This window comes from Nematostella vectensis, chromosome 4, assembly GCF_932526225.1.
Source record: "Nematostella vectensis chromosome 4, jaNemVect1.1, whole genome shotgun sequence".
NCBI classification, from domain to species: Eukaryota; Metazoa; Cnidaria; class Anthozoa; order Actiniaria; family Edwardsiidae; genus Nematostella; species Nematostella vectensis.
In genome coordinates this window covers 11,679,668-11,692,888 of record NC_064037.1, presented here as the reverse complement: position 1 = coordinate 11,692,888, position 13,221 = coordinate 11,679,668, and the positions used below count along the sequence as shown (strand labels likewise).

The following is a 13,221-nucleotide window of genomic DNA, read 5'->3' as shown; positions in this document are numbered from 1 at the left end:
TATGTATCATTGTTTTAATTGAAATTTGAATATTTAAAAGGATTGCAGCTCGTGTCAGCACTATAAAAATCTACAGATCTAGTTCATTCCGCAGTTCCCTTTTAAACCACCCTACCAGAATGCTCTCTGCCTCTACTTTTATGAAAGATCTCTACGACTAAGAGAAAAATAAAAAAGTACAATTGGCGGAAACTTGAACTTGATAACTTTGATAAAAAATCGCGACCATTCGCACTTCTATAGAACAAAAATCTTCACAAATCAGTATTCCTCTCCCTCCTCTTCGCCTTCTCCCTCAACACTATCAACACCGACCTCCTCGTAATCCTTCTCAAGGGCTGCCAGATCCTCACGAGCCTCGGAGAACTCTCCTTCCTCCATACCCTCACCCACATACCAATGCACAAACGCGCGCTTGGCGTACATCAGATCAAACTTGTGATCCAGACGAGCCCAGGCCTCGGCGATGGCTGTGGTGTTGCTTAACATGCACACGGCACGCTGCACCTTGGCCAGGTCACCGCCAGGGACAACAGTGGGTGGCTGGTAGTTGATGCCAACCTTGAATCCTGTGGGGCACCAGTCGACGAACTGGATGGTTCTCTTGGTCTTGATGGTAGCGATCGAGGAGTTAACGTCTTTTGGGACCACATCTCCACGATATAATAGACAGCAGGCCATGTACTTGCCGTGACGTGGGTCGCACTTCACCATCTGATTGGCAGGCTCGAAGCAGGCGTTCGTGATCTCAGCAACGCTCAGCTGCTCGTGGTAGGCCTTCTCGGCCGAGATGACTGGGGCATAGGTAGCCAGAGGGAAATGAATACGAGGGTAGGGCACCAGATTGGTCTGAAACTCGGTCAGATCCACGTTCAGGGCACCATCAAAGCGCAGAGAGGCAGTGATGGAGGACACAATCTGACCAATCAGGCGGTTCAGGTTGGTGTAGGTGGGTCTGTCAATGTCCAGGTTGCGGCGGCAGATGTCATAGATGGCCTCATTGTCCACCATGAAGGCGCAGTCAGAGTGCTCTAGGGTGGTGTGGGTGGTCAGGATGGAGTTGTAGGGCTCGACCACAGCGGTAGAGATCTGAGGAGCTGGGTAAATGGCAAACTCTAACTTGGATTTTTTGCCGTAGTCAACTGAAAGGCGCTCCATCAGGAGTGAGGCAAAGCCAGACCCCGTACCACCCCCAAAGGAATGGAAAATTAGAAAGCCTTGAAGACCAGTACACTGATCAGCCTGAGAATAGAGATAAACATATCACCCACATTATTGTATGCAAGTACTGCGCTCCTTCACCAATCAGAGCAATGGATGTCTTCTGACACGCGTGTGTTTTAAAATAGGCGCTAACCGTACTTATTTCTTATGATAATTGCTTATTCTATAGTGCTATATGCCGGCTGCGAGCTAACAAAGTACTTTTCATAAGAGGTTAATAGTGTCCGTATAATACCTTTGATAATTAAAACCCTTCTTACCAGTTTTCTACATCTATCCAGAACTAAATCAATGATTTCCTTTCCAATGGTGTAGTGTCCACGGGCGTAGTTGTTGGCGGCATCCTCTTTGCCAGTGATCAGTTGCTCAGGGTGAAAGAGCTGGCGATAGGTACCAGTGCGAACTTCATCTAAAAAAAACACAGCATTTCACAACATAAATAAACCGATAACTTAAGGTGTAAGGCTTACATGCTGCTTCTCTGTGTGATTCTGATTGTTTCATGTGATAATATCAGTAATTATTTCACATTTTTAAGAAATTTTGCCTATGCGGATGAATTCTCTAAAAATGATTTTCCTATAAAAAGGTATGGACATTTCAAGTAAGAGAGTGATAGTTTTCCAGCTAAACTGTTCTCACATTACTTAAAAGTGATGCTGTGAAATGACTAACTATCAGCCGACGATATAACAGAATTCTTCTATTGAGTCTGGATCAATCTTCATGTCCTTCCATGAAGGTGAAGTCTTCAGGCCCGTACCCAGGATTGGGTGCAAAATCCAAAAATTATAAAAATGGACCGGGGGGAGGGGGTTCTCTTATAAAAATCTCAACCTCCGAAAAAGCAAAAAGGATTTTTTTTAATGCCTTTGCAATATCTCCACGGGACGTTTATTGTCGGATTCGGCTTTTTGTCTACAAATAGCACGTCCATTGGGAACCGAAAGTGGACCTACGGCCGTTGGGGGGGAGGGAGGGGGTGCGTTCGCACCCGCTGCACCCCGCCCTGGGTACGGGCCTGGTCTTTGTTGGCATAATTCATTGTCATTTGTTCATGGATGGTAAACTGGCCATAGGCTTCAGTATAGAAACCATACTAACTATATGTGGAAACAAACTACCGGATTTAGAAGAAAATCTCAATAATTCATGACCGGAAGGAGGCAAAAGCGCTATGTTGATATAGGGACAGGTAAATTCGGCTGATAAATTCATTTGTTCAATTCTCGTATAATTAAAACGACTTTGGTGGCGATGGGGTATAATTTCATTGTCGGTCACAATTGTAAGTTAAAATAAAATATATGCTGGACAAGTTCACTCACCGACCACTGTTGGCTCCAAATCGACGAAGACTGCCCTCGGAACGTGCTTTCCGGCGCCGGTCTCGCTGAAGAAAGTGTTAAACGAGTCATCGCCGCCACCGATCGTCTTGTCGCTCGGCATCTGGCCATCGGGTTGGATTCCGTGTTCCAGGCAGTACAACTCCCAACAGGCATTGCCCATTTGTACTCCCGCTTGGCCCACATGGATAGAGATGCACTCGCGCTAGACCGATAAAGAGCATTTTCGTGAGTTTGTATCAAAACGAAAAAGAAAAAGGCGGGAAGCACATGTCAACGGAAAAATCACTGGTGGGAATTCTACAATTCGATGGATAACAGAAACTTGTTCTGATAACAACTTTAACTAAATATCCACAACTTACCATGTTTAACTAGTATTCGCGTAATACAGGTTTTCGAAAGCTTTAAGCTGCTCAAGTAACGTCAGCTATATCGTGCGTAATAGCAGCTATAGGAAGCATAGAAATGGCAAAGTTCTTTTCGGGTGGCTAAATTTATCGAATTCCAATTCAAAGTCTCCACAGGACCCCGTCATGCATTAGAATTCTGCGCTATGATTGGTTGATTTTAGAATCGATTGGTCAAACACAGCAGTCGTTCATGACAGAACTTCTAGAAGCCTGCTGTAGTCTGTTTGTTGACATGCGTTTCGTTAGTTACCTTTGGCGGACCACAATCTCTTTAACAAACTCTGTAACAAATGCTTTATTATTTCAACAAGGAAAGCTGGAAAAAACACTACATGTCCGTTTCTAGCTTAAAATGCTCAAACTAAAAATCAACAAACGTTGTAGACTATATGGCGCAATTTTATGCAAAGGACAGACAAACGATTCAGTTCATCTCCTTTTATTAAATTTAGAATATCAGAGAGTAAACTAACCTATTACCATGGGCACAGAAGGAGACAAGGATATGCAAAACAGAACACAATCAATCCGATTTTCTTTATTAAAAAAAGACATGGGGTTCTCTTTGAGATCAATCATACATGCAAACCACATCCCCATATCTATGTCTATTTTTATCAGATGTTTCGTCAACAACCGTCAGCGCAAATGGGCCATGGCAAACGTTAATTTCGCGCAAAGTTGCATTCGTTGATACATTCATCTCAAAAGGTTGTTCTTGGGAAATACATGCATCGTTAACCGAATTGCTTCATATGATATGTGTCACAATTAAATAGGCAAATAAGCCCGTAAATAAATAACAAACTGAACAGTTTTAAAAGTTGTAACATTATTGATCATGCGCATGTAAACATCAACATGTTTTTTCTTTTTTTTTTTTCTTTACATATCGTTATCCAAAGTGATAATATGTATCTGTGTGATATATAACCTAAACCAAGATAGAGATAATATTGTAGACTGGAAACTGAAATCTATACAAATAAAAACTTTGACATGGTTTCCCTGTGCTGCTAGTAAAGTGGGCTCCCTGTGTTTTTTGATTAAATTTGAAAGGGTCCTGAGATCACGTTCTCCTAATACACTAAACCTCTTTCTCCTCAAATCCCGCCTTTCCCGCCCCCTACACGTAGAATATCCTACAAAATGGCAAACTCGTTCAAACTTAAGAAAATCAAGTCGGTACTAGAGCTAGCCGAGCTCTGTAAGACCGGGGAAGTGTCCAAATTAGATACATGGCGGGCTTTCAATCGTATTTTTCGTGTTAGTTCTGCTGATGGGCAAATGAAGATTCCGGAGGCTTTCAAACCCAAGCTATCGAAGTGGTTTGCTTCTGCAGAGGATACGAGCTCGGATCAGAGTATTCGACGAGCAGAGATTCAGACAGTAGGTAGGTGGCTAGAACTAAAGAGAACGTTTTATTATATCAGTTGCAGCTAAACAGTTTTCTTGTTACTATTTAGCCTTTAATAAGAACAAAGTAAAGTTAACTTAATACGTTAGTTACTTGTATGCACTGATAATATATGCAAATGTACTTAGAATATCAACATTTTTTTCATGACATGGTGTACAGTGCTTGTGATGTACAAATAATATTATGCATAAATTCCAAAGTGACTAATAGCACAGAGTTCTATTAATAGGCTGTACCAAGAAATATTATATATTTTTTTGGCCCAGGCCTAACCCTTGGTAAACACTTGAAAGAAAATGCGACAGGACAATAGGATTACAATAGTATAAAAACAATTTGATCTTATCATATCTTAGACTAAAGATACTTCTGACCCAAGGTATAATTGACAGAGCAGGGAAAAATGGTGGGTGTATGTCTATGATCCACCCGGACTAGAAATCGTACTACAAAATAAACCTTTTCATTGATTTTGACTAGAATCCAAATCATTTTTGGTATTTCATAGCCAATCTTTCTTTCCTGGTCCTTATATGCAGCTTTTTATACTTCTTAGTGCGAGTGTTTGATCGCTGGTCATGTAATCAAACCTGTTTTAATGCTGCAAGAGCTTGCAGACCTATCAACAATGACAGCAATGCAATGTTGAGAAAGGAATCTGTATCTTCTGATGAAAGAGTGGAGGGCTGCGACTTTTGCGACCCTATGAACTTTACAGCCGAAGGTAAGTGATTGCATCATAGCAACTTCCATCTCTTCTGTATATTTCCTGGAATCTCCCAGTTTTTGGCAAATAAAAAATTAATGCAAATGCATCATATTTTCCAATCAACTTCTTAATTATGACAGACTCTCATGTAGGGTTTATTTTTGGTCAAAGGTTTAGTTGTCTTTTTGTATTGCATCACCTTATGTCTATCATTTGCTTGCTTTGAAAGTATGTCATACAAGCAAATGTGATGATAAAAATTCCATTGCTATTGAAACCCTGGCCTCTTCAAAATGCCAGAATAGAATGCCATTTGATTATTGATTTTCAAAGCAAGATAAGGAAACCAGACAATTGAATATTTTATAATTTTGCTTCTTCACAAGAAATTACCTAAATAAGTATTTTTTTTTACATAATATTAGGTAAACACTATACAGTCACAACTAAAGATCAGTCTTTTTTCTATAAATTCATTGCATCTTGAGAGGTTTTGATGTCCCAAACCCCCTCCTACTCACACACTCACCAACACCCCAACCCTCAAGCAAAGGACGAGTGATGGATTGTGTGGCAAGTGTCAAACTCTTGCTATAACACCGAGACAGGTCTTAGGGATGCTTTATCTAGGGGAGATTTCAGTCAGCTCATATCCCAAGGCCTGGTATCTACCTGACTCAACTTTCGCACAGAAGCCTTTTTACTGTGGTCTGCTTAGCAACTGCTTTTATAGTGTTAAGCTAGTGTTTATACTGTTAATTCCCTTAAAGCATGTAAATGTATCTTATTTTCACAGATACATGGGGGCGACTACAAAATGCATCAGTACTTACAGCGTCGAATGTGGCTAAGTATGATGCTCTGCATACCATGATAGTGTTCAAAGAACATCCTCCTAGCCATGTCAGCAAGGTGCGATGAATCCATTATTGTTTTATTTGAAATTACACTTGTCACATGACTGTTTCTGCAAATTTTGTATTTAACAGTTCATTCTTTGTGCCTTTCCTTATAACAAGATTGCAAAATCTGGTTTTAAACCTACAAAAATAAATCTATCTAGAGTATATTTTCCTTTTTCTAGTGCTTTCTTCAAAGAATTTAGCTTTTACAAATGTTTGATGCAATGTGATTTTGTTGCAGGAAAAAATCTTTGACATGTTTGAGGTTGCAGCCCAATGGTTTGAGACCACACATAAGAACCACCCAGAAGCTATCTACCCAATCATGTCATGGAACTGCCGGTCTCGTGCAGGTGCCTCCCAACATCATGGCCACGCCCATATGCTGCTTGCTGACAGTTTCCACTATGGCCACTGGGAGAGACTTAACCAGATCTCGAAGCTTTACTCAGGGGAATACCCTGGAGAGAACTACTTTGATGACTTGATAGAGGCGCACAGGGTACTGAACCTTGCTAAGCAGGTGGGGAGCGCCTGGATTTTGATTCACCTTGCCCCGTACTGTGGTTACGAGTTCAAGGTCATTTGCTGGGATTTCAACAATGATTTCAAGGAGGCTATTCACATGGCTGTTGACATGCTTGTGCATGTGTTCAGATCTTACTGTTTCAATGCCTGTTTTCAGTTTCCCCCACTGGAAAATGGCAAACTTCAAGAACCGCTTTCTCCTGAGAATGCAGTCTCTGTAAAAAGGGTGAAGTTAAATGGTGGTAGGATGCCATATCTGGCCCACATCGTCGATAGGGGGGATATTACTAGGGGTACTACATCTGATGTCTGTAGCATGCGGATATATGGGAGCGCAATTGTCAATGAAGACCCATTTATGCTGGCACAAACACTCGAATGGATCAAATGATTTCCACCAGTCAAATACTAGAAACTCACAAGGGTTCTATATTTTAGTTGGCAATCTAGGTATTCAAAATTCCAAAGGTACCATGATTACACAATCACTTTAGGGTTATTTTTTATATTGGCACATCACCTGACTAATAAATATGGCTAATAAATTTTTCACATGATTGATTAATGTAAGAGTGAAACATATCACGTGAGCAAGCCCGTACCCCGGGGGAGGGGGGGGGGTAAATTTAGTTGAGTTTTGACATTTAGATGAGTTTTGAAAGAATTTGAAGCGCGCATTTTATGATCGTCTATTGAAGAAATCGTCAGAGCGGTTTCAAATGTGCGAAAAAGTCGTTTACTATACGACAGAAATACATTTATATTCTAGTAATCATGTTTTTCTCATTAAATTAGTGTGTACCAATCCTTTTTTTTTATGTGTGCCATTTGTAATGCACTAACTATTAATGTGCCATTGATTAATTGAAATAGCTCAAAGGAAATTAGACAATAAATCAAAAGTTAGTTCATCTGAGACAAGTCTCTACGCAATTGACATCCAAATTCATTTGATTGGAATATATTATTTTTGTTTAGTATACTCGATTCGTTTTTTATGTATTCGATTTCATTTACTTTATTGTATCCTGAGTAGAAATCTGCCGTATTCTAGCAATGTTTAGGAATACCTTTTTCACAAATCGTGTTGTTTTCTTTCATAATTATGAACTGGGTATGCTGCTTTCTATCGCTGCGTACAGTAATTGGTGTTTGTTCTCTAGCTGCACCTGTGTGTCTGATATTATTACACAGTACTTTTTTATGATTCTCCTCTCGCCTTTTACTAAGATGTATTTTCGTAAAGAAATTGAAAAAATGTATGTCTGACATTTTTATAATAAAAAAAAAACATTTTTTTAGGTTTATATCTAGTACTGATAAAGTAGTCCCATGGAGTTCTAGCAGTTGTAAAGTTTTTAGATCTTAAGACGGGCCGGCCCGTTCGCACAGATTCTTTCAAAGTTTGGTACTGGACTCACACAGTGTGTTGAAATTGGATTCAAGAATAAAATATTCTAACTTAATGAAAAAACTGGAAATCATTCTATTAAGCAATACGGTGCCCAATACGAGGAGTTCATCATGCAACTCTTCTCAATGTATTTGACTTAAACAAATTTTGTTTTCGAACGTTATCCTTTGTGGATACCCTATTCCATACAACATAACAAATTTTGTTTTCGAACGTTATCCTTTGTGGATACCCTATTCCATACAACATAACAAATTTTGTTTTCAAACGTTATCCTTTGTGGATACCCTATTCCATACAACAGGACGGCTATACCAACTGCGCTGTTGAAGTAAACATTCTACTATCACGAAAGTTGTTTTCTACGATTCGCATCGTCTCATTTCAGTACGATTAAGGAGAAATAGATAACGATCTCAATTAGAGCGAGTCCAGCGTCTATATTTCAAATACATTATCTGGATTTTATGACTCCCTTTATCATTATTTGCTTTAAATAATTAATCAGTATAGTGTTTTTGCGGTTGTATTGTCTGTATGTAAATGTTAACCTTTAAAGCGAAAAAGTCTTTTTGGGTTGCGCCTTATGTCGTGAAGAAGTTTGTCAGCGATATGGCAGTGCGAAAAAGCGTCTGTTTTTCACTTGTTTTATTTGTACTAATACAACCGGTACGCACTCAGTACCTGCAGAACGGTTTCTCTATATCCGAGACGAGCCCCTTCTCGTCGCCAGTGTTACTGAGACGTCTTCAGGCAGAGAGTTTGATAATGTGTGCGATGTGGTGTAATGTAGATGGTGGTTGTGAAGGCGCTGGCTACCAAGAGAAGACCCGACTATGTTCCTTGCTAAAGGAAGCCCGCAGTGGTGGTGATAGTGCCGTGAAAATGTCAAAAACAACCTTCATCAGAAAGGTAGGGATATAAATATGAACCCTTCTGCACACATTACTAGGCTGTTTTTTTATTATTTGCTGGTCTCTAAAAAGTGAAATAGATAAGTACTTTTGAAAAACATGAGAAAATCTACTACTCTTCCTTTGTATCAGGGGGCTGTCAGTAACATATGGTTGAAGTTTTAATTTAAAAGTGAACTTTATTAAGATTTGTTTTTCGTTTGGTTTCATCAATTGATCTTTATTTAATATATATTTTTTCCAGCGTTAGATCTATGATTAAAAGTCATTTGTTTCTTTTGGACGCAATGTTGTTCCATCAACTGTTTTGCGTGGAACAAAAAAATCAGCATCACTGTCTTACTTCTTAATTCTAGAAAAGCAGGCGCTTTCACAGGGGGGGTACGCAGGGTGCGCGCACCCCCCTTGTTTGTTGGCAAAAAAGTGGGCCATTTCTTATTATGAAATCTTCAAACACAATACTATGCTTTTTTCTACATGATGCCTATGACTGAGCACCCCCCCCCCCCAGCCAATCCTGAGTACGCGCCTGAAAAGTACACATGTTCATACTTTTCATTTTCTAAGAAGGTTATTGTTTATTTGAATTTAATTTGGTTTTGCAGGTCGATCCGGTGGTCAACGGTGTAGGTGAGTGGGGGTGAAATGTATTTGGCGTCAAGCTGTACCATAGTTACCGCACGTCATGCAAGCCAAAATGAGGGCACGCTCAGTGTTTCTATGAGAAATTCTTGCGCAGATAATACATAGCTTCCGATAAGATACGACAAAACACACGTCCAGTAAAATACTGAAAATGATTATTCCACTATTGCATTAGTCTCCCGCGCAGCCGCCCTTTGTGGCAGTCACGCAACGCTTCCCCCCGCGCCTTTGTGTCGGTCACGCAACGCTTCCCTCTGTGCTTTTGTGTCGGTCACGCCACGCTTCTCTCCCGTGCGGAGGGAAGCGTTGCGTGACCTACACAAAGGACGGCTGCGCGGGAGACTACTATGGCAGTCAATTTACAAAATCCTTTTATTTTCTTATCGAAGCTCGCCCCCTCCACATTTTTGGCCTCTATGGTATATGTTGCCGCTGTTTAAAAAAACCCTTATTAAAGGAATTTAGATAAACCTCTGTATATATAATTTGGATTCTTATTTCATGCAGGCTCCTAATTTGATTCGACAACATTATTAATATTGTTTTCTCTATTTTAGATACACATTCAAACTCTTCAAATATCAACGCAACTTCGTTCTTAAACACGACTTCATTTTTCTGCAAAACGCTCTATGAAAGAGGAGAGAGGTAAAGAGCTGTTTTGATATAAAGATCTTATTGCAATACAATATTTTTTTATACTTTTTTTTATAACGTCCAGTCTGAGATCTTATTTTCTAATTTTTAGAACATGCCGAAGGCTCAGATATCAGAAAAATATTGTTTGTTGGTCTGATGCGTTCTCAAATGTAGAATCGAATTAATTGTGTTCATAACTACAACCTTAAAATTGCTATGTTTTATTGCCTGAACATCTTTAAGAACATTTCAGCCTTTAAATAAGAACGGCGGAGCCTCAGCTGAAAATTAGACGTTCTTCTTATAAAAAAGAGAGTGTAAACACCGTACAAACGAAGTGGGGGGTGGGGGGGATCCTTGCACGGAAAAAGATAGAAGCATAAGTTAGCAGTTGGTATACCATAGGGCTTATTCAGATAGTCCATACGCGTGCTTGTATTTTGCCAACGACACGCCCTGGAAAATAAAAATAACGCATGAAATCCTGACTGGGAATCGTGGTCGAATAAGTTATCGGGATATTTCTGTCCGCAATAAAAATGAGATGTTGACGGCGTTAATGAGTAGCATGGTTCGTGTTTGTTTTAGGACCAATAAGTCTTATCCCATGGACATGGGAGCAAGCAAGACTATCGACGTCTATTGCCAAATGACTGATCTCCTCAACTGTGGGGGAGGGGGCTGGACGCTGGTCATGAAGATCGATGGCTCAAAGGTTACTATCAGAACATAGTCATATATACATCGGAGTCATATATACACCTTTTTTAATGGGATGAGGTGGGGTGGGGGGTGGGATGAGGTGGGGTGGGGATGCGATGAGGTGGGGTGGGGTATGGGATGAGGTGGGGTGGGGTGGGTTGGGTTGGGTTGGGGGGTGGGATGAGGTGGGGTGGGGATGGAATGAGGTGGGGATGGGATGAGGTGGGGGATGGGATGAGGTGGGTGGGGTGGGGGTTGAAATGAGGTGGGTGGGGATGGGATGAGGTGGGGTGGGGTGGGGAAGCGATGAGGTGAGGGATGGGATGAGGTGGGGTGGGTGGGGGATGGGATGAGGTAGGGTGGGGAATAGGATGAGGTGGGGTGGGATGAGGTGGGTTGGGTTGGGGTGGGATGAGTTGGGTTGGGGGATGGGATGAGGTGGGTTGGGGTGGGATGAGGTGGGTTGGGGTGGGATGAGGTGGGGTTGGGGTGGGATGAGGTGGGGTTGGGGTGGGGTGGGATGGGTTGAGGTGGGTTGGGGTGGGATGAGGTGGGGTTGGGGTGGGATGAGGTGGGGTTGGGGTGGGGTGGGATGAGGTGGGGTGGGATGAGGTGGGGTGGGATGAAGTGGGTTGGGGTGGGATAATTTGGGTTGGGGGATGGGATGAGGTGGTTTGGGGAATGGGATGAGGTGGGGTTGGGGTGGGACGAGGTGGGGTTGGGATGGGATGAGGTGGGTTGGGGGATGGGATGAGGTGGGGTGGGGGATGGGATGAGGTGGGGTGGGGGTGGGATGAGGTGGGTTGGGGGATGGGATGAGGTGGGAATGGGATGATGCGAGGTAGGGGTGGGATGAGGTGGGGTGGGGTGGGGGCAGGGATGAGGTGGGTGGGGATGGGATGAGGTGCGGTGGGGATGGGAAGAGGTGGGGTGGGGGTGGGATGAGGTGGGGTGGGGGTGGGACGAGGTGGGGTGGGGGATGGGATGGAATAAGAGGGACAAAATTAGCACTTATCGAAATGGGTAAAGCATAGACATAAATTTTAAGACAACCGTGCAGCCAGGGGACTAAGAGACGCTGTCCTAAAATGGGCAGCTTTCAGGGATCAAAACATTTCGTGTATAGGTTGGTTCAGGCGCATACTCAACCACGGCGTAAGTTTGAACTAAACGCTCAAAAATGTCCACGCTCCCTTTGTAGAGTACCTTTGGGTACGAAGCCAATTACTGGACCGACGAAGTTGAATTAGGATCCGGTGGCACCGGACAAGATGTCCTCGAGGAGGCGAAGCTTCCGACTTACTGGAACACACCATTCACCAAGATATGTGTAGGCATGCGACAACCAGACACTGGCGACATCCGCTGGCTCAAGATTGACAAGACCGCGGTCTCAATGCTTGACTTGCTCTCGGATAACACACTGAAGGAGACGAATGTTGGAATTGATAACTGGAAAGGTAAAGTTTGGTTGCTAACATCATCGCTACTGTTATAATGATCTTGTTATCATCACCATTACCTTTATCACCATCATCCCCACAATAATCGTCGTCATCATCATAAAAAATTCCCATGTGCCTACACGGATTTTATTTGTTGTAATTGTGATTATATAACTAAATTATCAGTATTATTGTTCCAGGAATCTACCCGACACGCCAGGTTCTTCAGACCGCTTGCCAAAAGGAAGGCTTCAACATGTTTATCCAGACGAACACTCGAGCGAGAATTGGCGTCATAGGAGATGACGCAGCAGACTGTTCTCAGCCAGACTCCACCCTTGGGCTTGGTACCCAGACCTGGTGGAACAACCCTATCTCATGCGGAAGCGCGAAAAGAGAAAGCGGGGAGGACAATAGGCCGACATGGTGTTTTCTTTTTGTACAGTAAACAGTATACTGACATCTCTTTCATACCTCATATAATTGCTATCATTACAGTAATGCCATCATTCCTTGACCATCACCATAACCATCCCGGGACAGTCACCATCATGTCCATTTGATTGAAAAATGATACGTCCGTCCATTACACAAACATCCTCATCACCATCACTACCACCATCATCACTACCATTATCATCACTACCATCATCATCATCACTATCATCGTCAACATCACCATTATTACCATCATCATCACTACCATCATCACTACCATCGTCAACATCATCACTACCATCATCATCACTACCATCGTCAACATCATCATCACTACCATCATCATCATCATCATCACTACCATCATCACTACCATCGTCAACCTCATCATCACTACCATCATCATCACTACCATCGTCAACATCATCATCACTACCATCATCATCACTACCATCGTCAACATCATCATCATTACCATCATC

The 13,221-nt window shown here is 42.0% G+C and overlaps 3 protein-coding genes across 3 annotated transcripts; 2 read left to right on the top strand and 1 right to left on the bottom strand.

Annotated features, from left to right (window-relative positions):
- LOC5516629 (tubulin alpha-1A chain) lies at window positions 1–3,089 on the bottom strand. The gene is made up of 4 exons (XM_001636570.3): window positions 2,936–3,089; window positions 2,553–2,775; window positions 1,485–1,633; window positions 1–1,242 (listed from the first exon to the last, which is right to left on the bottom strand). The coding sequence occupies exons 1-4, from the start codon at window positions 2,936–2,938 to the stop codon at window positions 262–264; spliced, it is 1,356 nt and encodes a 451-aa protein (XP_001636620.2). The 5' UTR covers window positions 2,939–3,089; the 3' UTR covers window positions 1–261.
- A 941-nt stretch (window positions 3,090–4,030) lies between these two features.
- On the top strand, window positions 4,031–7,843 carry LOC5516564. Its single transcript, XM_001636637.3, has 4 exons — window positions 4,031–4,376; window positions 4,960–5,127; window positions 5,909–6,024; window positions 6,256–7,843. Exons 1-4 carry the CDS (start codon window positions 4,133–4,135, stop codon window positions 6,931–6,933), a joined length of 1,206 nt encoding a protein of 401 aa, XP_001636687.1. The 5' UTR covers window positions 4,031–4,132; the 3' UTR covers window positions 6,934–7,843.
- Window positions 7,844–8,161: 318 nt separating this feature from the next.
- On the top strand, window positions 8,162–12,979 carry LOC116620741. Its single transcript, XM_048726671.1, has 6 exons — window positions 8,162–8,868; window positions 9,476–9,500; window positions 10,073–10,163; window positions 10,743–10,869; window positions 12,058–12,316; window positions 12,502–12,979. Exons 1-6 carry the CDS (start codon window positions 8,500–8,502, stop codon window positions 12,747–12,749), a joined length of 1,119 nt encoding a protein of 372 aa, XP_048582628.1. The 5' UTR covers window positions 8,162–8,499; the 3' UTR covers window positions 12,750–12,979.
- Window positions 12,980–13,221: the final 242 nt, after the last annotated feature.

Coding starts and splice junctions, on each gene's coding strand:
- LOC5516629 (XM_001636570.3), bottom strand. Junction 1,634..2,552: donor TTTGGAGCCAACAGTGGTCG/GTGAGTGAACTT, acceptor TGTTTTTTTTAG/ATGAAGTTCGCACTGGTACC. Junction 1,243..1,484: donor TGGATAGATGTAGAAAACTG/GTAAGAAGGGTT, acceptor CTCTATTCTCAG/GCTGATCAGTGTACTGGTCT.
- LOC5516564 (XM_001636637.3), top strand. CDS start 4,133: ATGGCAAACTCGTTCAAACTTAAGAAAATCAAGTCGGTACTAGAGCTA. Junction 4,377..4,959: donor AGCAGAGATTCAGACAGTAG/GTAGGTGGCTAG, acceptor TATACTTCTTAG/TGCGAGTGTTTGATCGCTGG. Junction 6,025..6,255: donor CTCCTAGCCATGTCAGCAAG/GTGCGATGAATC, acceptor ATTTTGTTGCAG/GAAAAAATCTTTGACATGTT.
- LOC116620741 (XM_048726671.1), top strand. CDS start 8,500: ATGTTAACCTTTAAAGCGAAAAAGTCTTTTTGGGTTGCGCCTTATGTC. Junction 9,501..10,072: donor TCCGGTGGTCAACGGTGTAG/GTGAGTGGGGGT, acceptor TCTCTATTTTAG/ATACACATTCAAACTCTTCA. Junction 10,870..12,057: donor TGAAGATCGATGGCTCAAAG/GTTACTATCAGA, acceptor CTCCCTTTGTAG/AGTACCTTTGGGTACGAAGC.